Source organism: Silurus aristotelis (assembly GCF_946808225.1).
Source record: "Silurus aristotelis genome assembly, chromosome: 7".
NCBI classification, from domain to species: Eukaryota; Metazoa; Chordata; class Actinopteri; order Siluriformes; family Siluridae; genus Silurus; species Silurus aristotelis.
The window spans coordinates 16451409-16478572 of record NC_139580.1 but is presented as its reverse complement, the minus strand read 5'-3'; the positions used below and the strand labels follow the sequence as shown (position 1 = coordinate 16478572).

Genomic DNA, 27164 nt, shown 5'->3' with positions numbered 1-27164 from the left:
AACACAGCTTACTGACACAGGAAGTGCTGCATGTCCCAGAAGTCATTCTCTTTCTGTCCCAGCAAAAGACAGAACAGATTCAGATTGATCAATTTAAAAGATCAACGATGCAAAAACTAAACACTGTTTCATTTTAAATTCAGGGTAGGATTAAAACGCATATGGTGAACATTATTCAATTTCTCCCTATCTATGAATTGCTTTGCTAAATATCATAACAATGCCAATCACCAACAATTTAATTAGATTTTGATCTAGTGAGGTGGGCTGTTTAGAGTTGAGCATGTGATAGAGTTGTAAAGAGACAGTAATTTAAATTGCAGAGAGCAGAGACACCTGAATGAAGTTCTAGGACTTTATTTATCTGTTAAACAATGAGTTATTTTTCCAATTTTCTAACTTAATACCATAATACCAACAAAATATAACCTTGTACAAATGTGCAAAAACACTATTAATAAAAAAAAAAAAGCACCCTAAAGGTATTTCTTCATTTGTCCTTCTGGAAGTTAATATGCAGAACCCTACACAAAGGGTTTATGTTTCACAAATGTGCTCTTTAGAAATCCATAACCCTCCAAAAACCCTTGAGGAACCCTTCTGTATGAAGAGCAGTCATGACTCGTGCATATACTCTTTGGTGTATCTGGTCCCTTCACTGCAGGTCTTGCTCCTTCAGATAGTACTCAGTCTTACTGTGGGTGTTAAGAGCTCATTGATTAAAACACAGGCAGTCTCCTCAGTAATACAAAGGCAAGCAGCTTTATTAGTGAATGGCTAATCTACTGGGGATCCCACTGCCTCGGGCTTCAGTGCACAAAAGAGATACTGCAGGGAAGAAAGATTTGAAAGCATCAAGCATTCTGCAGCAAAACTGAACTTGTTTTAGTAAGGTGTGGCAGAGTTTTGAGGAAGTGTAGCAATATTCAGTACTGAATAATGCAGTTGTGCATTTATTAACTTGTAATATCACAAAACGTTATTTAAAGAAGGAGTATGATTATGATTTCACTCAGTTTCTACTAAAGCTTCTTCAATACTCTATACTATCTGCAATTTCAGGAAAATAATGTTACTGTACACTTTTAACAATCCATGAAATATTACAGTAACTAGAGAGCTTTGGAAATTTAATTAAATTAAGGTATAAATGTAAAAATACTCAATCCCTCACACCCCCAGAACAGGTACATTTATAACTCTTCTGACTATGAACTTTTTCCTGTGTGTTTCTGTAGCTACAGAATAATTCAGTTACATTTCTCTAAAAAGGAGATATGGTGAAACTGAATCAAAGCTAATAATAAGAATATGAGACTTTATTGAGAATAATGTGAGTTAAAGTGGGTAAAGAATATACTTATACATTTTAATAGCAGAAAACTCACTTAGGAGTTTTGTAACTGCTATTTATTTTACACCACAGTATTGATAACTTCTTCAATCAGAATTTGTTTTATTTTTTGTAAGAGAAACATGCTGTAGAATAATTTATATGTTTATATTAATGCACTTGTTCTACTATGCTGTCTGTCTTATTGTTACAACACTTCTGCGGCGGACATGGAAATCTAAGTATCAAGTAATCTAAATGATAATATATGGATATTTTTACCACAGAAGAAGCTTCATAACAGAGGACTCTGTTTTCTTTCAGGTTTCTCAGTAATACTGTTATATATCTTTTTGTTTGTTTGTTTGTTTTTGTGTTATTATATTCAAGAGAAAGTAAGAAAGAGAAACTGGAGAGCAGAAATGCTTATAGCTGTTATATTGTAATTGATAACAGGAAGTAACTTGTCTTGCAGATGTTTCATAACAATAAAAGTATAAACTTTATAACTTGAAAATTTTAAAACGTGTCAGTGTGTTGTGTTTATTAATAAAAAAAATAAAACTGTTGGTAAAGCGTTGTTTTGTATAAGCAGAGTAATGGACCTTGCTTGGTTTGTGTCATGTTCCCTGTATGTTCTGTTTTTCTGCTCTGACTAACTATAGAGTACATTGGAACTAATTGGTTTTATACAAATATTAATACAGTATATGGCATCATATGAAATGATTAATGCACAGTAACAATTCAGCTCCACTGGTTGAAGAATCCCCCCACACACCACCACCATCTCTCTCTCTCTCTCTCTCTCTCTCTCTCTCTCTCTCTCGCTCTCTCTCTATTCTCTAACTCTTATTACAGAACAAAGGGGAAGAAAAATGACTCAGAATAACAGAATATCAGTCAGAATTGTCTGGGGACTGCAGGAAAATCCAACTGAAATATTAATGCCCAAATGAAATATTGAGTCTGTCTTTAGTGAAAAGTTTGAGGAAGTGCACTGCCTTTAGCAAAGAAGAATATGTGCCACTTAATAATACACCACCTGCACTCCAAAGACCAAGGCTCCACTACCATAAAAGCATATATGTACATTATGTAACCATAAAAGCAATATCTATACATAACATCATTCAAGTTTATGCCCACTTCCCTGACCAGTGCTAAATGTCTTACATTTTCAATGTTGATAATGACTTAATATTAAACAAATGTTAATTATTATTATTATTATTATTATTATTATTATTATTATTATTAATGAACAATGAAGAATTTACTTTCTATTTTATATCTCAAATCGACAGCAGTCGACATTTTTAATGTTAAAAATGTTTTCTGTAATAATGACTTATTCCTGTACACCCACTTGAATACATGGAACTCCTGTTGATGTGAGCTAGGAGTGGGAGGAAGAAGAGCGTGGGTTTACAGCTAGCAATGCTTTAAATTAAACTGTGGACATAGTGCACACACATACAGGCATGCTGTAACTGTCTCTTTAGATGAGAAGCTGACCCACCCCCTAGCTTTTAGCTCACCTGGCAAATGAGCCATACAAAATGAATTGAAGTTGACAGATCCCTCTGTCAAGTGACAGGCCAACTTAATTGAAACTATCAATCAGGCACCCTCTCTGTATTAATGAATGCACAAATCAACCAACAAACGCATACACAATCACACCAAAAGTAATCTGCTCATCAGTTACCCGTATACCAGCTTTGTCCCCTTCACCCCTGAGGAAAACTATCCATTTTGATCATGGAGTATGAGTTTCGCCGTTGCAATATCATGTGCTCAGTAGTTCAAGCTTCATACAGACCACAAGCAGACCTCTAGCTCACATCACCAATAAATGATTGGCGAGAATTGGCTAAAAACAGAAGCAGGATTGCTTTCCTTTCGCAGGAGACAAAAGGGTTAACTCCATTATAACAAACCAATCAGGATGGAGAGTAGCACTGCAAAACCTCCGCAGTGAGAGAGAGAGAGAGAGAGAGAGAGAGAGAGAGAGAGAGAGAGAGAGAGAGAGAGAGAGAGAGAGTAGGAGTGGGGTGAGAGTGTGCAACAGCGTGCTGGGGTAGATGAGCCAAGCTTTCACACACACGCTGACACACACCACAGCATGAAGAGCAAAGCAGAGATAGAGAGGGCAATGTGTGTTCATGTACATATGTGTGTAATAGAGAAGAAGAGAGATAGAAAGCAGGGATAAGGAGGACAGGACAAAAAAGTGTGAGGACTGCCTGTATTTCTCTGTGTATTCTCATTTTCTTGGCACTCTTGTCCGTTTGGATGATGAAAGGAATATGAATGTTTAATGCTTTTCTTCAGTGCAGCTCTGGGAACCTCAGGGAGATACCGGGGTGAAACCCTAAAGCAACATACTTCCTTTTACACCATTTGGGATTTGTAAGATTCTTTTGAAGCAGGTACCTGCTGGGATTTTCTTAACATTGGAGGTAAGTTGGTGACATCAACAACCTTGACTATTAAGAAGGATGCACATTCACTTGACAATCAGCCATATCTTGGAAAGTCACTTGTTTTGTTACACTGAAAACTAATATAGTGAGGTGATTTATTTTTTATTTTATTTTTTTATTTTTTGAGAAAGCAGAGCTCATGAGTTTGGGTTCCCATGGATACACCAGCTCTTCTTTAAAAGATAGAGAAAAAGATAAACAGTATATAAGATGCAACATAAGTCATTACCAGGAGTAAGCTGTTTGCATCAATCTCTTGTGTTTCTGGCTGGGTAATATTGAGCCTTCTGTAGCATACAAATATCAAGTGTTTTAATTTAGCGCTCCAAAATGTTAGCAAACCAATCTTCAGCTCCAACATATATTGCTTGTGCTCAACACCAGCCTGTGTTTATTCTCATCAATAACAAACTGTCAGTGGTGTTTAGAGCAAGTTCAATTATCACAATTTAATAGATCCATTATCTTAAAAAAAAAACCTAATACCACAATTTAATTAGATGTTATATTTTAAAATACAAAAACATGCACAGTGACAGATATTTAGTCCACAGTTTAAGATCACATACACCTTTCCTAAAAAGGACTTGCTTAGTATGGGAAGCTGTGTATATGTATATTAGATGCAAGCTCCTGGTCCTTATCCTCTGCAGCTCCCCAGCTGTCCTTTCTCTTACCTTAACAGAGACCATAATTAAATCCAGAGGCAATGTACTTCCTCAGCCTGCAACAGGAGCAGGTATGGGTAATGCATGGCTGTATTTACGTCAGGGATTGGTGACAGGCTTAGTTCAGGTTGTTCAGTTCACATAGGCTTTTCTGCTCTTTCTTCCTCTGTTAGGGCTTCTGGAGAAATGGAGCTGAAAGGGAATGGGCTTTTGAGGCAATGCGTGGTCCACACAAGCACCAGTCCAATACTCTGCGGAAATTTGCCAAGAGAGGACCCATGGCAATAGGACTCATCACTTATCCTCTTTATAAGTTGACTGTCCATAAAGCATTTAAATCCAGATTGCTCAGTAGAGCTAATACTGAAGATGGAAAATGTCATTATTTAAAAACAGGGAAAAACAGTGGCATTAAATAAATGACTAAATGCACTTCAGTAGAAGGGGATGGATTTATTATTTGTGAGTGCAATGACAAAATCTGGATTTATGGGCTACTGTTAACAAGGGGGATAAAAGTCCCCCCTCCACACAAACACAACCATAAGGGCTGACCTCACCAATACTGTGACCTTGGTTTCCTTGGTGGAGGTTTATGTAAATCAACAACAGCAAATCAATAAGGACTTATCGTCATGCTTGGTCCATAAAATCTTAATTACGGGAATACAGTTCAACCAACAGAAAGGCACGTTGATATAGGACAGGGTCATTCGAACCCTATGAATAACTGAAAGCATCTGAAGCTTTAAAGACTGTTATTTTTAAACCTGAAGTGGATGTATTAATAGATCAACGTGTGAACTTTGCTCTGAACCATTCCAAATAATACACTGGAATACCTTTATGGGCTTTAGACTTGTATCTAATTGCTTCAAACTGGTACAGAAAGAGGTTTCTAAATGGGAGAGATATAGGACAGTTTTATCCACTATCAACAGGGAATGTGATTGCTGGCATACTACTAGTAAACCAGAACATGGTTGTGGCAGTTTGATAAAAAATAAAAAAGTGCCAATCTATTTTGGAAGCCCAGAGATGTAAATTCCCCGCTGGACTGTGAGGATTACAAAAGATGAAAAACTCTTCTTTGAAAATACTTGGGTGTGATGTTCAATTTGGACTCTGCCCAGACTCTTCTGGGCCAACCACAAGCTGTGGATACTGAAAGATACAGCGCACTAGAGAGGGGTAAGTTCTTTATACTTATATGATTACCATAAGGATATTGCCAAGCAATATATTATATATCAGAAAACACCTTCAAATTGTTATCTTCAGTACAAATCTGACCCTTACTTTGTTGTTTTTTTAATGTCACCTTGAGCTCTATGTGGCCATACAGCGACCTTGAAGCTTCTTTATATAATACATGATGTCCACACACCCTACCCCCAAACCTTTGCCACTGCTATTGGTTTTTCTTGTTGTACAAAAACACAATGCCAAGTGAAAAACATGATACTTGGTAATATTTATGTTTAATTATTCATTTATCTTCTGAAAATTAACACATTAGTGTGAAGATGCTGATAAAATATTTTATACCTGTTGAAGTGCATATGGCTGGATTTAATTTTTTTTTAAAAGGCAGTAAATGAAAAATGTTACTTGTCTGTTGTGCTTGACGTTTCTAAGGTAGTTTATCAAAATGTATCTGCCCCAGTTTGTTTCCTGTTCCCTTTCATTTTCCTTTTATTGCATTTATCAAGTTTGAAAAAAAAAGAGATACAACATGCAATATTTAATTTCTGTGGAACACCACAGCTTAACAACAAGCTCATATTTACTGGGTTTTCCTCATCCCTGTTCCATAGCTTTCAGTTTTATAAGCAATAAAATATAGCCATGCATATTTGTGGTTATGTGTGTCACCCAAGCAAATATATTATTAATTATTACAACTAAAATAGAATCTCATAAGCGTAACTTGATGTTAATATCTGTGATCTGTCCTGATTATACATTTTAATTCTGCCCCATACTTTGGAACAGGATAATGCACAAGCCTATCCCTTCAACACAGGAGGAAGAAGGCACCATGAGTAACGTTACAGTCTTGGATATCACAGAGACCGTAAGCCCAGCCATGACGGCGGATGAACCTCACCCATACCCTCTCAGCTTCCAGGTCTCCCTGACTGGCTTTCTGATGCTGGAGATAGTGCTGGGCCTGAGTAGCAACCTCACTGTGCTGGTTCTGTACTGCATGAAGTCTAACCTGGTCAACTCCGTTAGCAACATTGTGACCATGAACCTGCACGTGCTGGATGTGCTGGTGTGCATCTGCTGCATCCCTCTGACCATTGTTGTGCTGCTTCTCTCACTGCACAGTGACACCGTGCTGGTCTGTTGCTTCCATGAGGCCTGTGTGTCCTTTGCTAGCGTGGCTACGGCAGCAAATGTTCTAGCCATCACACTTGATCGCTATGATATCTCTGTCAAACCAGCCAATCGTGTCCTGACCATGGGCCGAGCGGTGGCCCTTTTGGGGGGGGTTTGGGTGTTGTCTTTTCTTAGTTTCTTGGTGCCCTTTATTGAGGTGGGCTTCTTAGGACCAGAACCCACTAAAGCCAACCAGACTGCTGTGGTGCATGTGAATGAGTACTACACAGAGTTAGGCTTGTATTACCACCTGGTTGCACAGATCCCTATCTTTTGCTTTACTGCGGTGGTAATGCTGGTCACTTACTCTAAAATCCTGCAGGCGCTAAACATTCGCATTGGAACACGCTTCCACGCCTCACAGAAGAAGAAAAAAATGCGATGGAAAAAGAACATCTCACTCATGTCATCCTCACAACAGCAGCTGCCCGAAGTCACAGATGGCTCTCAGGCCAGTAGTGGGAACCGTAATGTACCACTGGGCATGAGAACCTCAGTGTCTGTGATCATTGCCCTGCGGCGAGCTGTGAAACGCCATCGCGAGCGTCGGGAGAGACAGAAGCGAGTGTTCCGCATGTCACTCCTTATCATCTCCACTTTCCTGCTGTGCTGGACCCCCATTACTGTTCTAAACAGCATCATCCTCAGCACAGGACCCAGCGACCTCAATGTGAAGCTTCGTCTGGGCCTCTTGGTCATGGCGTATGGAACAACAGTCTTTCATCCGCTCCTTTACGCTTTCACTCGGCAAAAATTTCAAAAGGTTCTAAAAAGTAAAATGAAAAAACGGGTGGTGTCTATCATTGAGACAGACCCAATGCCCACCAATTCAGTCATTAAAAACTCTTGGATTGATCCAAAAAGGAATAAAAAAGTGACATTTGAGGACCATGAAGCCAAACAAAAGTGTCTATCATCTGAAGATGTTGACTGAGTACCAGTACTTGCAGGAACACCAGTACACCTTGTAGCCTCAAAAACTTTCAAATAATCTTCATTATGGTCATAATGGAAAGAGAGTCTGAAGTGTGTGCTATAGATGGAACTGTATTAGATGTGAATATATACATTAATATCAGTTTATTACTATTTATATGAAATTGAAATTGAATATAATAGTATGACATTCACTGTGCTGTTGAAAACTGCATGTTTTTATAACAATGTATATATAATTCTATGATTGAAAGATGTGTATATATATATGTACACTTTAAATAGTATATGTATAAATAATAGAATCCATAGGCCGACACAAATATTTGTAATAAATTAGGCAAAAATGATGTCTCTGGGGTTCAACACATGAAATTATTGTTGCTTTGTTAATCAGAAACTTTTACTTTTGACCCTTGTGATGTAATACACTTTTATGTCCCATTCTTTTATTATATTATCCTCTTCCCCCTTTGTGTTTTCATCATGGACTAGCAAGTCATTATTCAAATTACTATTTAGCAAATTGCTGTGTACACACAAAGTTGTAGTTAAAAAGGCATGCAAGCCTCCTGGCATTATGCCTTACATCAAGTGACTTGCGAGCAAGGGAAATGCCTGGTTAGTTTCAACACTGCAGAATGTAAAAGAAGACTGGAGAGTCATTCACCTTATTTTCCACACAGACACAGTGAATTTGTTCTTCTGTTCAAGGTCATTGCTGTTTTCAGTACACAAACGTGTGTTTTCCTCCAGTATGGAAGGGCATTCAGGCTCAGTAAAAGAGCTTAATTTAGGATGGCCTCCACATCAATATTACAGTAAGCCACGTGACACTGGCTTGCCCTGCATTACACAAGGGAAGATCAATGTTAAATAGGCAGTGGAGGCTTAAATTTAGAGCTGTCCATCCCAAAGGCATACAAATTATGGGGAAAAAATTTCAATAATCAATGTTCATCAACCAGAAGTTGGTCTGTTTAAGAATTTTCTGGGGCTTGTTTTTTTCATACACAGACACCCTATGAGAACTGTTTTTCACTACTGCAGGGGGCCATTTCCTATTTTCAAGCCCAGCTGTTTAATGTGCAGGAGCGTTGCGTGTCTAATAAAATGCCTGAGCTCCCTGTCTGATCAAGGTCACTTTTGTTTTGACAGCCAAAAATGTAATAAGGAATTTGTCCCAGCCAACATGTTTTTTCAGAGCAATCAAAAAAGGTCATTAGCACAAACTCAACTACCCACTTCATGTTTATAGAGTTTTAATCTTAAATGTCAGTGCAGCCTTTGCCTTACTCTTTCTAGCACGGACGTGTGGAACCAAGTTAGCAATGGTGGACAGTAACAAAGTAAATGGAATTTGTTACAGTACTTAAGTAGCTTTTTTTACATATCTGTACATTAGAAGTATTTCTATTTGGGAAGACATTTACTTTAACTTCAGTACATTTCAAAATCAAATATCTTTCTTACTACATTTTCTGAAATCAGTTGTTCCTTTTTATTTATGAGTGGATAAAAATGTAACTGGTCAGGCACATAGCGAACCACCAATCAGGGTAAAGCACGCTGTGCTTTGATCTTGTTTTGATGCCGCTTAGTGGTATCTACTGATAACCAACATACAGTTCAGCGTCAGTTCAACAGCAAGCAGAACATTTAGAGAGAATAAATGATGGAAGAAACTTGCCACAACACCTTTGGCCTTATTTGTGCATTTGTTTTGAAGACGTTGAAAAGAAGGTTTGGGGCTCGTGATAACAATAATAGATCTCAATCAGTGTTTGAATAATTCATTTCATTCTATTAATAGATTGGTGTGCTGAGAGCAACATAAGAGTCTTTTCACATAAACTGAGTTGATTAAGTAATGTCTTGTGACAGAAATTATATCAGGAACATTTTAGCCATAATAAATCATAGTACTTTGGATACTTGAGTATGTTTGAAGGCAAATACTAAGTAAAAATTTGAAGGAGCACGTTTACTTTTACAGAGTGTATCTTTATTTTAACTCATGTACATGGTTTGTGTTCTTCGTCCACCACTGCAAGTGAGTGAGGGAGTGTGCGATGTTGTGTGATTGTTCTGTGTGAGTGTGTGGGAGTGTGGAAGCACATCTGACAGCTTCAACGGATGATTAAAAAGTGCTATACCAGTGGAGTAATGTGGGACGCTGCCCTAAAACTTTGTGCATCTCATTACACTTGAGTCTTTCTACTATCTCTGACTTGCCATCATTACATTAGACGAACGAATAGAATTTGTTTCTTTTAGGCTAATTAGCACTTTGCATATCGCACATCTGTCCCGAATAACACATGTTGTAACACTGATTGGTGATGTAAACAAGGAGCTTGTTGAGTGGTTTAGAAGTGATGAAGCATCTTGTTAAGGTTTAATACTTTAGAATGGATGAGGATGTAAAGCTTTACACCACAGCACAGCCTTGTGGACAAATGTTGAAAGACGCTTATGACTTGGCAGAGGTCTCCCTCTGAAATACAGGTCAGCTCCACACTCACTCCCACTCGTACCATTTAAATTGCAAATGATATGCATCTTCACAACTTCACAAGCAAAGAGACTGGAACACTTCTGACTATTTAATGAGGGTATTTTACGTTCTTCCTTCACAGCAGTATCTCACAGATCTCTAGAAATAACAATAGGCTTTAATCCATTTTTCAGTTAAATAAAAGTACAAGGCAAAGTGATTTTTCCTTTCCTTGAACTTAAAATGTGGTTTTAATGTCAAACATCCTCAAATTTTTGGGTATGAATGGGTTTGGGAAATTGCAATAAATAATGCTAGCAGCATGTTCATGACCTCTTGCATTTTCCAGTATAGTAACAGAAAGATGTGGTCTTGCACAAATGTGTTAACTTGTTTGCAATGCTTTTCTTCTATCTTTCAGTTAGTTTCTTTTTTTCATAACAGTAGTGTTCATCCTGGAAACAGGTTTAACCCCCTGTGTTCCCCTTCTTGTTCTGGAAAGAGAGAAATAACATGAAAAGACAACTCACAAATTTCCTATTTCATGTAAAATACTAACACAGTCTGCACAGTATTTTCAAGGGAGATGCAATCATAAAAGTCAGGTCCTAAAAAGAAAATTTCATTCAAACCAATCAAAGTGCAATGAGATGCTGTACCTGCTTAGCAGCGTTCACACACTTCGTATACTGCAAGGCAATATTGGAGCATTTCATAGTCTGGCCTATATGTTGCAAATAACATTGCAAAATCTCACTCTGCAGCTTTGAGCAAACTGGCTTAATCTGGTACCTCCTACAGAGAGAGAGAGAGAGAGAGAGAGAGAGAGAGAGAGAGAGAGAGAGAGAGAGAGAGAGAGAGAGAGAGAGAGCAACATACACACACACAGTTTTGTAATTATACAGTCTCCCATTAGACTGAGTAGCTGTAATTTTAAATCTTGGGCAGTATGAAATAATCCCAGCTATGCAAGTCATTGCCCTGTTTATTTAGACATCAGTTAAAGGCAACTGTCATATCATCTATACCCAAACACATACAGTATATAGATTGTAGGACGAAAGAATTAATTTTTAACCACAGTTCTCTCATTAGGTTTATTTTTATGTTATATTTTCAACCTCTTGATTCTGCAGATGCATAATGGTGCTGAGACTTTACTAAATGTCTAATTGAGTATAAGCACACATCACATGCCGAGACTTACTCACATGAAACGTTTGTGAGTTTCCTCCAGACCCTTTTTAAAGCTCTCTGCTGAGACTTTGGTGATTTGTGCAGTCTGCATGAAAGACGTACCAAGGATATGAGTATTATTGTTATGGTTCTTGTGGTTATATTGAACATGTTTCTTACCTTCTCCTCATGCTTGGCAAGCTGCTCCATGTACATGGTGTCCTGCTTTACCAGGTTACTCTCCTTCTGTTTTAGCTTCTGAATCTGCTTCAGAAACACTGACTTACACAAAGAGCTCTAATCAGCTGGGACTCTATATTAAGCTACCTAATTACTGGAGACATCCTCAATAACAATATCGGTGTGTGGTTTGAAACGATTAGAACTGAGATTTGTGCCTTATCATGCACCATTTACATGTAAAGCTAATATATTATATAGAGAACTTAAAATTTTAAACTTATCATTTTAAGATTCACAAGAACAATTTAGGAAGAGTCGGGAATGATAGTAATAAAGCACGCTGTAGACAGGGCTGAGCTGCACTGCACTGCACTTACCTTCCTCTCCACACACTGAAATGCAGGAGCAGAAACAGAAGGAAGAAAAGAAATAATGAGAGAATGGTAAAGGAAAACAAAGAAAATATTGTAATTTTACCCAGAAAGAAAAAGTAAAAAAAAAATCTTTTTCAGGGTGAAATCATTTATTTTGAAATCAGTGTCACAGTTTTTATATGATGGCTCCCAAGCAACTGTGCACCTCTTGGTTAACACTAAAGTGAACCCAACAATTCTTTGACAACTTACAGTCCCCTCTGTAATAAATTGGTAAGGCAGGGCCAATTCATTTATGTTTGTTGTAGATTTAAATCTATTCAGTTTGAGAACAAAAGATGAATGTAAGAAAATAGTTAGAGATTTTGGCATATATTTTTGGGTATTTATATCTAAAACGATATAAAATGTAGACATAAAACCTTATGTTTCTATGTCAGACTGCCTATTATTTAATTGAGCAAAACAATAGAAATTTTTTTTAAATTAGAGTTAATGTTAATTAAGTGTTAAATAACACTTAATATGTGTAAGTATCCATTGCTTGCAGTAATTGCATCAAGTTTGCTTCTCACTGACATGAACAAACTGTTGGTTTCTTTTTTAATGATGCTTTTTCAAGCCTTTACCACAGATTCTTGAAATGTATGCTGAAATGGTTTAAGGTCTGGTGATAAACCTGGTCAGACTACAACTTTCTACTTGTTCTGCCTAATGAAGTCTGGTGTGTTGACAGAGTGTCTTGGAACATTGTCTTGTGACATGACGAAGGTCCTCCAAATTAATTTGTATGCAATTCTCTGTAAATTGGCAAACAGAATGTTCCTGTGAACTCCTGTGAAATCATTCTGCTTCTCCCATCATGAGATACATCATTATTAAAATATTGGAGTTCTTTACAGATTTACAATAATTCTGTCATTCTGTTGTTTTCATTGGCCATCCCACTTGGTGTTTTTTTTTGCTTAGTACTTCAGTGGGTTCTTTCTTTTCAAGACATTCCATCTGGCTGCACTGGTGATATTTGCCTCTGATTGTTTTTCTGTCTTTTCTCAGCTTCAAATAGCTTGCTTTTCTCTCATAGACAGCTTTGATCTTCATGTTGGCTTAACCTTTTTATGAACAAATGCATGTCAAAAAGAAGGCTAAATCTTAAGAGGTGACATGCAGAGCTATGCAGCCGGCTGACTTAATGTAATTAAAAACATAGCAAACTATATTTTATTTAACACACCTACATATAAATACCAATAAGCAGCAAAAAAATAAATAAAAATGACTTGGTCCAATAGTTTCAGAAGGAAATGTAAAATGTAACTTATAACAGGTTCTTTTACTATAAAGTGACATAAATAAACAAATCATTGTACAAAAAAGTATTCATTAATTGTTGGGTTAGTGTGAGCGGTTGTATTCAATCATTTATCCATCTTCATTACGTGTTTTATTCTGGTCAGGGGCATGAAGTAGAGCTACACCCTGTGTAAGACAATCACAGGAAACACCAACATGAAATGCAACTCTTATTCTTTTGCCATTACAATTAGTTTATTTATCTCCAGTAACCATTTTATTTTGGTCAGAGTCACTGTGGAGCCTAGCGGGTCAATTTCATGTGGATTTCATTTAAAAAAATGTGAACTGATTCATGAAATGTGAGAAATGTGTTAAAAGTAAAACTAAAATAAGTTGCTTACAATTGAATTATGAAATTTAATATGTTTACATTTATTTTCAGTGGCAAACTGGTGGCAAAATTACTTGCACAGAAAATATAGGGCTGCCCTCTTTTGCACCCGCTTTAGCCAGTGTGATTAGAAACTTACTATGTGTTGCTAAAATGGCACATTTTTGACAAGGAGTTTGGTTAAATGGATTAAAGCCTGTGTACCCCTTCAAATGTGTTTACCCTCACTTTGCACATTGTGTACTGTATGTGGAACAATCTCAGTATGCCTTACGTAATAATGATTTGCAGGCTGCTCATTCTGAATGTTCTTGCGTCCCTGCATAATTACATCTTTTAGAAGCTGTTGAAGGGCTAACTGCTCTTTCTCCAGGACCTTTTGAACCTCTGCTTGAATCTGCTCCCGAACAAAGGCCAAAGCTTCTGCTTTAGCCTTAGTTTTTTCCTTCTCAAACCTAAAACACAAACACACAATTTTTTTGGTCTACACTTTGATGAATAATACACATGTAATAAAAGACATGATAGACATTTGTCAGACATGAAGGCATACTTGACATTAAAAAGGACAACGGTATTTCCATTTCCTTACTGTTGCTGGATCTTCAGCTGTGCCATCCTCATCTCTTCTTTCAGGACTTTCTGAAGTTCCTCTCTGATCTGCTTTCTTAGGACCTCATCAGTGACTAAATAAAAGACACACTAAAGTTTTTTCTCTTAGAAAAACAAGTTTTAACATTTAATCAACATGTGCCTTTAAAAATGTAATGAGAACACATCATTAACATGATAAACCAGCCTTACCTGCTGCCTGTGGAGAAGTAGCTGGGCCCACTGATTCAGTTAGAGGCGGAAGCAGCTGTGCAACAGCTGGCTCAACAGCAGGTCCTGGAGCTGGGTGATCTTCGTTGGGAGAAAATCCTGAGGAAACTTTACAGAACTCAGATAGTGCAGAAGAGGGTGGAGGAGGCAGCAGCTCCTCCAGGTCACTGGGCAGGTCTCTAGGCTTGACAGGTGGCATGTCTGGTGAAATTTCAACTGATCGAATAGGAGCTGGAAGTGCTGTTTTCAGCGAGAATAGCATTTCAGTCTCAACCACTGGCTCAGAGGAAGGTGTTGTAGGCAGTGTTACATGGTCAACAGAAATAGCTGTATCTAGAGTCAGAGTATGTGTAGACGGAACAGATGATTCCACAGGTATATCAGTGGGTTTAACCATTTTAGGCAAGGGTGTGGTGTCAACAGGTGGAACTATGAGCACATTATCAGTAAGCGGCATTCTTGTGGCTTCAATGAATGTGGTTATGATTTCACTAAGTGGAGGAGACATCATAGTATCAGTTACTGTAGATGGGGAAATGTCCACAGCTTCAGCAGAAGATGACAATACTAAAGGTTTAGGCTCAGCAGGTAGAGGCAAGACCACAGGCTCAGTGAAATTTAATGGAGATGTGATTATTGGTAAAGGCTCAACAGTTGGCACTGGATCGACAGAATCAGTGGGTGGGAATATTTCTACATGTTCTTTAACTGAAAGCACAGGATCAGGCACAGACTCAGTTGCAGTAACACTGGCTGAGGGAAGTGCTTCAAAAGTAGGTGTGTATGTAGATGGAGCTGGAGTCTCCTGGCTCACTGATACAAGTGGACTAATGGATTCCTGCAGAGGCGGTGGTACCAGTGCACTGGCATACGAAGGAGAATGGGGCAGTGTTGGTGACAAAAGCTCAGTAGGGGCCAAGGTCCCACTGTGAGTGGTTAAACGCTGACCTACTGAAGGACAGGTTGAGCTTTTGGACTGAGGATGCTGGGCTGATGGAGACTCCTTCATTCGATCAATCACTCTATCTGTCATCTGTTAATTATATATAAAATGTTTACAAGCTGTACATACTCACTTTATAAAAAAATTCTGCTGGAACATAAGCAGTTCTAGCTTTTTAAACAACTAGTCTTTTATCTTTTAAAAAAAAATCTTTTTATCTTTTATATTTTATCTCTATATTATTTTCTTTTACCTAGTTTGTTGCATTTAAGATAAAAGGGAACATGCAATATACATTACACTAATTTGACTAAAGAACTATTAGGCAAGTATAGGTAAACATTTTAGTGGATGCCAAGCTTTCTTACTTTTTTTGCCTGCATAGACCCCTAAATTAAAAAAGATAAGTAATCATAAACCGCCATCATGATTACAGCAGATTCATTCCTATGAATATTAGAATGTGGATATTAGACACATCGAGCAAATGTGCATTCTTCTTCTTCTTCTTTCAACGTCGCAAAGCGGATCATCCGACTCCATACCCCTCTGTCCTCCACATCTGCCTCTTTCAACCCAACTACCTGCATCTCCCTCACCACATCCATAAACCTCCTCCTTGGCCTTCCTCTTTTCCTCCTTCCTGATGACTCCATCCTCAGCATTCTTCTAACGATATACCCCATGTCCCTCCTCTGCACATTTCCAAACCATCTCAATCTCGCCTCCCTCACCTTGCCTCCAAAAACGACCTACATGCGCTGTCCCTCTAATAAACTAATTTCTAATCTTGTCCATTCTCGTTACTCCCAACAAAAACCTCAATCTTCAGCTCTGCTACCTCCAGCTCCACCTCTTGTCTTTTACTCAATGCCACTGTCTCACCACAGTCCTATAAACTTTCCCTTTCATTCTTGCAGATACTCTTCTATCACAAATCACTCCTGCCACTCTTCTTCACCCACTCCACCCTGCCTGCACTCTTTTCTTCACTTCTCTAACACACTCTCCATTACTCTGCACTGTTGACCTCAGGTACCTGAACTCCTCCACCTTCTCCACCTCTTCTCCCTGCAACCGCACCACTCCACTGCCCTCCATTCATTCACACACATGTACTCTGTTTTACTCCTACTGACTTTCATTCCCCTTCTCTTCAGCGCGTACCTCCACCCCTCCAGGCTCTTCTCAACCTGCTCCCTCCTCTCACCACAAATCACAATATCATCCGCAAACATTGTAGTCCATGGAGACTCCTGTCTGACCTCGTCTATCCACCTGTCCATTACCACTGCAAACAGGAAAGGGCTCAAAGCCGATCCTTGATGCAGTCCAATCTCTACCTTGAACCAGGCTGTCGTTCCTACTGCACACTTTACTGCTGTCAAACTGTCCCAATTCATGTCCTGCACCACCCTCACATACTTCTCTGACACACCTGACTTCCTCATACATTACCACATCTTCTCTCTCGGCACCCTGTCGTACGCTTTCTCTAAATCCACAAACACACTCTGCACACAATCAACTCCTTCTGACCTTCTCTATACTTCTTAAACATTTTCAAAGCAAATAATGCATCTGTGGTGCTCTTCCTTGACATGAAACCATACTGCTGCTCACAGATGGTCACCACTACTCTTTCCCATAACTTCAGAGTGTGACTGATCAACTTTATTCCCCTGTAGTAACTGCAGGTCTGCACATCTCCCTTATTCTTAAATATCGGTACCAGCACACTCCTTCTCCAATCCTCAAGCAACTTCTCACCTTTCAAAATCCTGTTAAACAATCTTGTTAAAAACTCCACTGCCATCTCACCTAAACATCTCCATGCTTCTACCGGTATGTCATCTGGTTCAACCGACTTTCCACTCTTCATCCTCTTAATTGCTACTCTTACTTGCTCCTTCCTAATCCTATCCACTTCCTGCTTCACCATCTCCACACCATCCAACCTTCTCTCTCTCTCTCATTTTCCTCATTCATCAGCTGCTCAAAATACTCCCTCCATCTTCCTAACACACTCCTCGCTAGTCAACACATTTCCATCTCCATCCTTTATTGCTCTAACTTGCAGAACATCCTTCCCAGCTCGGTCCCTCTGCCTGGCCAATCGGTACAAATCCTTTTCTCCTTTCTTAGGGTCCAACTCCTCATATGCCTTTTCCTTGGCTTTTGCCACATCTCTCTTCACCTGCTGCTGCATCTCCTTGTACTATTTTTCTCATCATTTGTCTTCTTTTCTATTTCCAGATGTCACACCAAGTACCTTTCTAGCTGTCTCCCTTATCACTTCTGCAGTAGTTGCCCAATCATCCAGCACCTCTTTACCACCACAGAGCCCCTGTCTGACCTCTTCCCTGAATCTCACACTATATTCTTCCTCCTTCAGTTTCCACCATCTTATTCTTCTTTCAGTCCTCACTCTTCTCCTCTTTTTCTTCACTTCCAAAACCATCCGATGCTGTCTAGCCACACTGTCCCCTGCCAACACCTTACAGTCTCTAATCTCCTTCAGGTTGCATCTCCTACATAAAACATATTCCACCAGTGTGCACCTTCTTCAACTCTTATACGTCACCCTATGATCCTCATTCTTCTTAATATAAGTGTTCACCACTGCCATTTCCATCCTTTTAGCAAAATCTACCACAATCTGCCCTTCCACATTCCTCTCCTTAAAGCCATAACCTTGACCTCCTCATCACCTCTGTTCCCTTCACCTACACTCCAGAATTTTTCCTTCTCCTCCATTTCGCAGCCGACTTGTGGAGCATATACACTGATGACATTTATCATCACCATAATCATCAATTTAAACAGTTACACAAAAACATTTCGCTAATTAAGGACCTGCTTAACTGTAAATAAATGAACACTAAATTTACATAACTGTGCAAATATGAGGCTCATGCATTTATACTATTTTGCCCAGTTTTTTGTTCATGAACTTTGCAACAGCAGAAGACATTAAGTAAAGATTGGCCTATTTTTAGGCTCCATGTACTGTGGAATGACTTTTATCTATTAATATAGATTCTAAATGACTAATTAAAATAAAAAATATCAAAGACCAGCAATGCTTCACAGAACACAATTTAGGAATCAGAGATTTAGTGTGGTTTTTTTATTATTGAAGTTGACACATGCTTAACTTAGATTAAATCGGTGTAATTGAAGTAAGCAATCATTCGAATTATAATTGAAATCCAATAATAATAATAATAATAATAATAATAATAATAAAATAATAATAATAATAATAAAATAATAATAATAATAATAATAATAATAATAATAATAATAATAATAATAATCCTGGCTACATCACTGTGTCTGCTGGCTGTGCTAAACAGAACATATTGTACCTTTCTGTATCCAGGACTCCGTTAATATGATGCGGGGAATTTATACACCAATCAAACCCACCAATGTGTGTAACTGAGAAATAAATTATGAGCTGTTTTTCTTTTCCATGGAATTCGTTTAGGAAATGAAGCCCTGCAGCATTAAATCAGAAAGAGAAGAATGTAGTTTTACTCTGTTAAACTCACCCGAATGCCCTTTACTAACACGACCCCTTCTGCGTCCTCAGACTCCAGTGACATGTTTCTGGAGCTGCTGCTGCCTCCCATTACTATTAGCGCGCGCGCGCACAAACACACACACACACACACACACACACACACGTCCGGAAACCTAATATTAATAAAGGCCAAGCTGTCACTAGCTGTTATTATTTGGAGTCGAGTCCCATTCTGATGCTCCAGCATCAGACCCAGCCCCATCCTGCCCCCACCTGAATGCGGCATTCTATTGGACAGCGGCAAAGAGCGCCTAAGTACCAGCGCTTGTTATTGGTCATGTGAGAGTGGATGTGTAGTGGCAGCTTGACCTCAAATCCAAACCGCGCTTCACTGAAAAGTGTGCGCTCCTGGTCAGAGCTTGTGGTATCCGAAATGGGCTGAGAAAAACCCGACACATTTGTAAATTCGCACATATGCAACCCATTTTGTACAAATTTGATCTTGACATAAAAGGTTTGATTAATAAAAAAAATACAAAAAATAAATTTAAATACAGTTCCGTTTAGCATTTACTTAATATGAGTAGGTGGGTTTTGAGGATGCAGATGCACACCAGTTATTCAATTTTCATAGATATTTGACCATTTTCTATTATGTTATCAATAAAATATTCCAGTAAAAAGATGGTTGAATGATTGGTTATATAAAAATTTAACTTTAATATTGTAACTGTAATCCCATATATATATATATACAGTGGGTACGGAAAGTATTCAGACCCCCTTTAATTTTTCACTCTTTGTTATATTGCAGCCATTTGCTAAAATCATTTAAGTTCATTCTTCTTCCTCATAAATGTACACACAGCTCCACATATTGACAGAAAAACACAGAATTGTTGACATTGTTGCAGATTTATTAAAAAAGAAAAACTGAAATATCACATGGTCCTAAGTATTCAGACCCTTTGCTGTGACACTCATATATTTAACTCAGGTGCTTTCCATTTCTTCTGATCATCCTTGCGATGGTTCTACACCTTCATTTGAGTCCAGCTGTGTTTGATTATACTGATTGGACTTGATTAGGAAAGCCACACACCTGTCTATATAAGACCTTCCAGATCACAATGCATGTCAGAGCAAATGAGAATCATGAGGTCAAAGGAACTGCCTGAAGAGCTCAGAGACAGAATTGTGGCAAGGCACAGATCTGGCCAAGGTTACAAAAATATTTCTGCTGCACTTAAGGTTCCTAAGAGCACAGTGGCCTCCATAATCCTCAAATTAAAGACGTTTGGGACGACCAGAACCCTTCCTAGAGCTGGCCGTCCGGCCAAACTGAGCTATCGGGGAAAAGAGCCTTGGTGAGAGAGGTAAAGAAGAACCCAAAGATCACTGTGGCTGAGCTCCAGAGATGCAGTCAGGAGATGGGAGAAAGTTGTAGAAAGTCAACCATCACTGCAGCCCTCCACCAGTCAGGGCTTTATGGCAGAGTGGCCCGACGGAAGCCTCTCCTCAGTGTAAGACACATGAAAGCCCGCATGGAGTTTGCTAAAAAACACCTGAAGGACTCCAAGATGGTGAGAAATAAGATTCTCTGGTCTGATGAGACCAAAATAAAACTTTTTGGCCTTAATTCTAAGCGGTATGTGTGGAGAAAACCAGGCACTGCTCATCACCTGTCCAATACAGTGAAGCATGGTGGTGGCAGCATCATGCTGTGGGGGTGTTTTTCAGCTGCAGGGACAGGACGACTGGTTGCAATCGAGGGAAAGATGAATGCGGCCAAGTACAGGGATATCCTGGACAAAAACCTTCTCCAGAGTGCTCTGGACCTCAGACTGGGCCGAAGGTTTACCTTCCAACAAGACAATGACCCTAAGCACACAGCTAAAATAACTAAGGAGTGGCTTCACAACAACTCCGTGACTGTTCTTGAATGGCCCAGCCAGAGCCCTGACTTAAACCCAATTGAGCATCTCTGGAGAGACCTAAAAATGGCTGTCCACCAACGTTTACCATCCAACCTGACAGAACTGGAGAGGACCTGCAAGGAGGAATGGCAGAGGATCCCCAAATCCAGGTGTGAAAGACTTGTTGCATCTTTCCCAAAAAGACTCCTGGCTGTATTAGATCAAAAGGGGGCTTCTACTAAATACTGAGCAAAGGGTCTGAATACTTAGGACCATGTGATATTTCAGTTTCTCTTTTTTAATAAATCTGCAACAATGTCAACAATTCTGTGTTTTTCTGTCAGTATGGGGTGCTATGTGTACATTCATGAGGAAGAAGAATGAACCTAAATGATTTTAGCAAATGGCTGCAATATAACAAAGAGTGAAAAATTTAAGGGGGTCTGAATACTTTCCGTACCCACTGTATATATATATATATATGCACCTGTCAGCTTGCACAATTGCTACTATTTGCACTTCTTGTAGATGCTAAACTTAATTTCATAGTGGTGTACCTGTACTATGCAATGACATCTATCTATCTATCTATCTATCTATCTATCTATCTATCTATCTATCTATCTATCTATCTATCTATCTATAACCAAATAAATATTTTTTTACTAATTAATAGCTTATTATTTACAAATAGACACTGGACAAAATGGAGAAAAACTAATATTCAAAAAGTCTACACTATATTTTAAAGTTCTCTGTAAGATGTTTACCATGACTAAACGAGTCTTCAATGTCAGAGCGTTTGTAATATCAGTGAGGTTTCAGCCATTGGATTTTGCATGATTCACTGTCTGACTCTCTAAAATTTTATATCCAAGCAACATTAGTCACTGTGTAGTTACAGAATGTGCAGGGTATATGGGCAAAAATAATGAGTTACATACTGTGGATTAATAAATACAGGCTAATTTTATTACAGAAAGAGAGAAGGGTGGAAATTTGATTAACATGAGGGCTGTGAGGCAGTGTATTTACTGAGACATTAAGACTCATCTTGAGTCATAAATACAAAACACAAAGTTCATATCAGCCCATAAAATCTCTATTACACATTTCTATTCGAAATTTTAATCTCTGAACAGAACCACAATGTATGGTCAGCAATGATTCTTTAACCATTATTTTTCCTTGGATGAAAAATGTAACAAATTTGAACTGATACAGACACCCTTAAGCTGATATCCAGGATGCAGTAAATGTACTAGTATACTACCGACTTATTACTGCATATTTCCCTTAGGAGATCTGATAATGGTGTGGATCTGGGAACAAAAGATACCTTTTCTTTCTAACCCTAAAATACAACCTTGGGAAATTTTTAAACTATAAAGAACCTGCATGGCAGTGGAATCTGCAATGCAAAACTGCCTAAGACACACACACACACACACACACACACACACACACACACACACACACACACACACACACACACACACACACACACACACACAGAGGTATTCTGTTGTGTTAATCTTTTTTACTCTGTCTTCTTGACCGGTTTCTCTCCTTTTACTGCCATGCGGATGTTGGACAACACCTCAGTGTAGAGCATCGTGCCTAGGAAGACCACTGCTGTTCCAATCCAGTGCCAGGTTGTGAATGGGTTGCGGAAGTACAGTATAGAGATGATGAGGCTCAGGAATTTACGAAGAGTCACTACTAGAGTAACAGTAAGTGAGGTACACTCTGTGGTTAGAATGAATACACCCCGAATGCATACATATCTGAGGAAGTAGGGTTAAGGGAAGAATTAACTGATAAAAAAGATCTCAGTTGCAGAGAAATTGTGCATCAAAATATTGCCATAGGTCAAAGGATACTGGGTGAAGACATTCATCGCTAAATGCAACCACATAACTGGTATAGTTTCACCAATCACAGGGATTTCCACAGGGGCTTTAAGGAAAGGACATTGAGGCATTTACAGGAATCAGAATGAATATCTGTGAGCAGTGGAAGGCTGATTCACACAGTGATGCCTGGAGAAAAATGTATAGCCTAATTTGATAATTAAATCCTCTATTGTTTACAACTGGTGACTGTTGTTTGACTGGTGGATAAATAGTCACATGTAAAACATAATATAAATAAACTTCTTAAACTAAATTTCTTCTGATGAAAATAAATAACCTATTTGCTTTATAAATAACTCATTTGCTGCTTTGTCTGCATTACAGCATCAATGGGAGGAGACCCTGTACAGAAACCAAAATGAAGCACTCAAACAAAAAAAACTAAGTGCATATAAAGGAAAATAAGACTCACTGGTTTGACTGAAGAGTACAGCATGATTATAAATATCAGTTGAGAGCAGCAGAAACGCTGGCAATGGCAGGCAGTGCTGAAGAAAAAAAAGAGACATTACACTGACAGCAGAATAAAAATCAATACACATTACATTTGGAGCTCCATTCACACCTGTGCCACCATTTATTTATACTCTGTGGAAAAAGTTCTAGATTCTGTGGTGAGAAATGGAGATCTGCCTTCAAATCCTCATACATTTTCCCTAAAACAGAAGCTGTTGATTGATTTTCTGTTTCCTTCATTTGAAGAGTACACCTATAATGTATAGCTGAGATGTGTTTTATTAACATGTACAGGAGTTAATGGGAAAGGCGGTTTCCTTTCTGCTGGATAGAAGACAAAAGCAACATTAATTCATCAGTGTATCTGATACTGTGAGGTAAAGATCATCATTACTGCAGAACGACTCTCACCCCCTGTATGAAAGAGTTTCATCTCTGAGCAGCTCCATCGGTGACAGACTGTTACATCCTAAGTGTCTGAAGTGTCTGATACAGACGGTCTTTTCTCCCTGCGGCTATTTAACTCTACAATCAGAGCTGCTCTCAGTGAACCAGTCACCAAAATATACACTGTTATTACTGTTTAACTGTGCAATAATAACTATAACAAAGTTTTATAGTACAAGCGACACATGTGCAATAACAATAATCTAAAACCGTACAATATTACCTATGTGCAATATGTCTGATAGCGTAACTACTCACTCATGCTCTCTTTTTTTCTTCTTTTGTATTTATACATTGTGTTGTGTATATACTACATACTGTATTATGTCTGTATTCTTGTATATATTTGCACATTTCTTTTTCTTTGCTGCTGTAACAGAGAAACTTCCCCACTGTGGGGGTATACCTTTTTTTTTTATCTTATCTTGTCTTGTCTTTTCTTATCTTATCTTAACCTGCATCAAGTGTACAATGAAGACACTGTGCAAACATTGAACTAGTTTTGCAGCACAGACAAACATTATGTAGACACATTCAAACTGGCCGCTATTGATCAGTTATTCAGGTATGAACAGCTTTAAATTCCTGGTCTACTGTATAACACAGAGTTTTACTTACATTGTAAAAGAGAGCCTCCTTCGAGTGCTTGCCATATTTCTTGTACAGAGTCTCTTGAAAAATGCCCATTAAAGCAGACATTACCAGGGCAAAGGTCAGAATACCAATACCTTAAATAAAAATAGAAATTCAAGCCTTTACACTGGTGTAGTCTTACACACATTCTCTAAAGAAAGCTGTACAGGAATCCAATCTGGGTGGGAAAAAAATCAGTCCAAGCCTCCTGTTATGGCTTAACAACATTCATAAAAAAAAGATGTAGACCCACAGCTACCTAAAAGCCAGTGCAGAAGAGTATGCACTCCTTCCTCTTCTGTAGCAGCCTGTTTAGCACTCTAGGAGAAATGTTAACAAAACTGATCAAACAAAGGTAAACACATCTAACAGTATGTCTAACGAATAGATACAAGCATAATAATTTCAGAAAAATGTAATCCAGACAGAAAAGTTAGCGAAGAATTTGCCAACATGCTTACCACTTGCTTGGCAGACATGATGGTACAGATAAAGATGCCTACTGTCACCAAAAATATGGAAAGGTATTTACTTGGTGAATACCTGAATGAGAGACAAACAGCAAACAACATTGGTAAGGATGTCCACACTTATTGGGATTCAGTAAAAAAAAAAATATATATATGTTAATGAAGCAACATTGTGTGATTTTAATTACATGTTCCTGTGAGAATTGTAAGAAACAAAAATAAATTTTATACCCATAAATGAAACAGCACTGGTGTATATATATATATATATATATATATATATATATATATATATATATATATATATATATATATATATATATAAAATAAAGAGCCTTCCAGATTTCCTGCCATCCTTCATAAAGATTTACTGCACAAGCATTAATAAGTATTAAACGTAAATTCTATATTTAATTATAATTGAAAAAATATTATAAACATTTAATGATATTTTATTATATAATTATAAATGATAAAAAATTATCATTCATAAAATAAACAAATACAATTAATTGTGAGGGTCCTGATTTTATAACCAGTGGTCGTAGAAAAAACACTGCACAACTTAAAAATTATTTTTGTGCAGGATTTCTGTATATGTGAGATCAAGATATCACTTGCTGCATTCCTATTTTTACATTTATTCAATTAGACTTGGTTTTAAATTCCTGGAGAGCCTACCTCTTTTTTAATATGATGATACCCAGTATCATGTTTGCTATTAAAGAGCCCTGCAGAGGAAAACATTTCTGTCAGTCATATGATGGAAAGCACAAATTGATGGATTGATAGACAGGAGAAACGTGAAAGGCTTACAGATCTGAAGATCATGTGTAATGGCATCGAGATGTTGAAATTGAGAGCGTAGTTGTTGATAACGCTTACAGCGAAGAACATGGTCACCATTATCACATAGTTTCTATAGAGGATCAAAATGCGGAGTAGAACATGTAACAGCATGCCACTGCTAAAAAATCTATCTTTTTCTAGCCAGCTATCAGCTGCAAAAACACAGGCCGAGCTGCTGTGCTATTTGTGGCTGGGAATAGATTTTCCAGCTCCACATTTAACGTCTAACGTCACATTATATATAACTATATTGTTCAAACTGCATTCCTGTTTTGCTGATATTGAAAAGAATAACTTGTCAAAAGAAACAAAAACATTTACAAATTGTGAGTAGTTGTAAATGAATGAGTTGTAAATGGCTGATATCATGTCATATCATAACATGTCATATTATATCATATCATAACATGTCATATTATATCATATCATAACATGTCATATTATATCATATCATAACATGTCATATTATATCATATCATAACATGTCATATTATATCATATCATAACATGTCATATTATATCATATCATAACATGTCATATTATATCATATCATAACATGTCATATTATATCATATCATAACATGTCATATTATATCATATCATAACATGTCATATTATATCATAGCATAACATGTCATATTATATCATATCATAACATGTCATATCATATATCAAATCATAACATGTCATGTCATATCATATCATAGGTCATATCATAGGTCATATCATTTCATATAATATAATATCATATCATATCATCATATAAACCAGGAAACACCAGAACCTAGTACCTGGACTTCACTTTATGTCACTTTTATACCAGCACATGGACACTAATGCCAATCACACTGAAACACTTGAATCCTCACTTCTGTCAATATATGTCATACACAGTACACAGATCAATTCCTTTCTGCATATGTGTGTGTGTGTGTGTGTGTGTGTGTGTATGTATATATATATATATATATATATATATATATATATATATATATATATATATATATATATGTATATAATTATTTACTTAATTTTCATACTTTCAGTTATACTTTGAATATACTTTTTAGGATGGATGGATGAATGAATGTATCGGTCGGTGGGTGTCGGTGTGTGGGTTGGTGGTTGGGTGTGTGGAAGGGTGGGAGGATGAATGGATAGACAGACGGATGGATGGATGGATGGATGGATGGATGGATGGATGGATGGATAGACAGATGGCAGGCGGTCAGTGGATGGATGAATGGATGACTAGATGAATGAATGCTCATTCAAAGCTGGGACAATGGGATTAATAGTAGATAAAACCTGCTGAAATATAATAAGAATGAAGTTTATTATTTCAGTAGCACAGTGAATAATCAGTGCAGGTTGTTGTGTCTACACTGACAGTGTTAGTGTTTACCTGATTGGTATGACTGGTTTCTTGCGTCCAAAATTATTCTGGAAGATGA

The 27164-nt window shown here is 37.8% G+C and overlaps 4 protein-coding genes across 7 annotated transcripts in view; 2 read left to right on the top strand and 2 right to left on the bottom strand.

Annotated features, from left to right (window-relative positions):
* The window catches only part of LOC310729433 (dynein light chain roadblock-type 2), a 130721-nt gene that overhangs the window by 41388 nt on the left and 62169 nt on the right, over window positions 1–27164 (top strand). The window lies entirely within an intron of this gene.
* On the top strand, window positions 3311–8161 carry gpr22b (G protein-coupled receptor 22b). Of its 2 annotated transcripts, XM_083547357.1 has the most exons (4): window positions 3413–3571; window positions 3671–3798; window positions 4664–5681; window positions 6486–8161. In XM_083547357.1, exon 4 carries the CDS (start codon window positions 6490–6492, stop codon window positions 7807–7809), a length of 1320 nt encoding a protein of 439 aa, XP_083403483.1. In that variant the 5' UTR covers window positions 3413–3571; window positions 3671–3798; window positions 4664–5681; window positions 6486–6489; the 3' UTR covers window positions 7810–8161. The 2 variants fall into 2 exon arrangements, with proteins under 2 accessions (XP_083403482.1, XP_083403483.1); XM_083547356.1 differs by having other exon boundaries at window positions 3311–3798.
* chchd3b (coiled-coil-helix-coiled-coil-helix domain containing 3b) lies at window positions 10405–19350 on the bottom strand. Of its 3 annotated transcripts, none has more exons than XR_014534526.1 (8): window positions 19051–19350; window positions 14533–15583; window positions 14321–14414; window positions 14003–14183; window positions 11665–12059; window positions 11520–11590; window positions 10968–11103; window positions 10405–10802 (listed from the first exon to the last, which is right to left on the bottom strand). XR_014534526.1 is itself a non-coding variant. In XM_083547355.1 (8 exons), exons 1-8 carry the CDS (start codon window positions 19306–19308, stop codon window positions 10776–10778), a joined length of 1902 nt encoding a protein of 633 aa, XP_083403481.1. In that variant the 5' UTR covers window positions 19309–19349; the 3' UTR covers window positions 10405–10775. The 3 variants fall into 3 exon arrangements, 1 of the variants encoding a protein (XP_083403481.1); XR_014534527.1 differs by having other exon boundaries at window positions 11665–11762; XM_083547355.1 differs by having other exon boundaries at window positions 11665–11748; window positions 19051–19349.
* The window catches only part of slc35b4 (solute carrier family 35 member B4), a 5833-nt gene continuing 557 nt past the window's right edge, over window positions 21889–27164 (bottom strand). Inside the window, exons 2-10 of the mRNA XM_083547590.1 lie at window positions 27116–27164; window positions 25677–25779; window positions 25542–25591; window positions 24852–24933; window positions 24650–24710; window positions 24376–24485; window positions 23267–23342; window positions 22822–22897; window positions 21889–22725 (exon numbers count right to left, since the gene is read on the bottom strand). The exon at window positions 27116–27164 is cut by the window's right edge and continues 65 nt beyond it. Of these exons, the coding sequence (XP_083403716.1) occupies window positions 22479–22725; window positions 22822–22897; window positions 23267–23342; window positions 24376–24485; window positions 24650–24710; window positions 24852–24933; window positions 25542–25591; window positions 25677–25779; window positions 27116–27164 (854 nt within the window). The 3' untranslated portion in view covers window positions 21889–22478. The remainder of the gene's footprint in view (window positions 22726–22821; window positions 22898–23266; window positions 23343–24375; window positions 24486–24649; window positions 24711–24851; window positions 24934–25541; window positions 25592–25676; window positions 25780–27115) is intronic.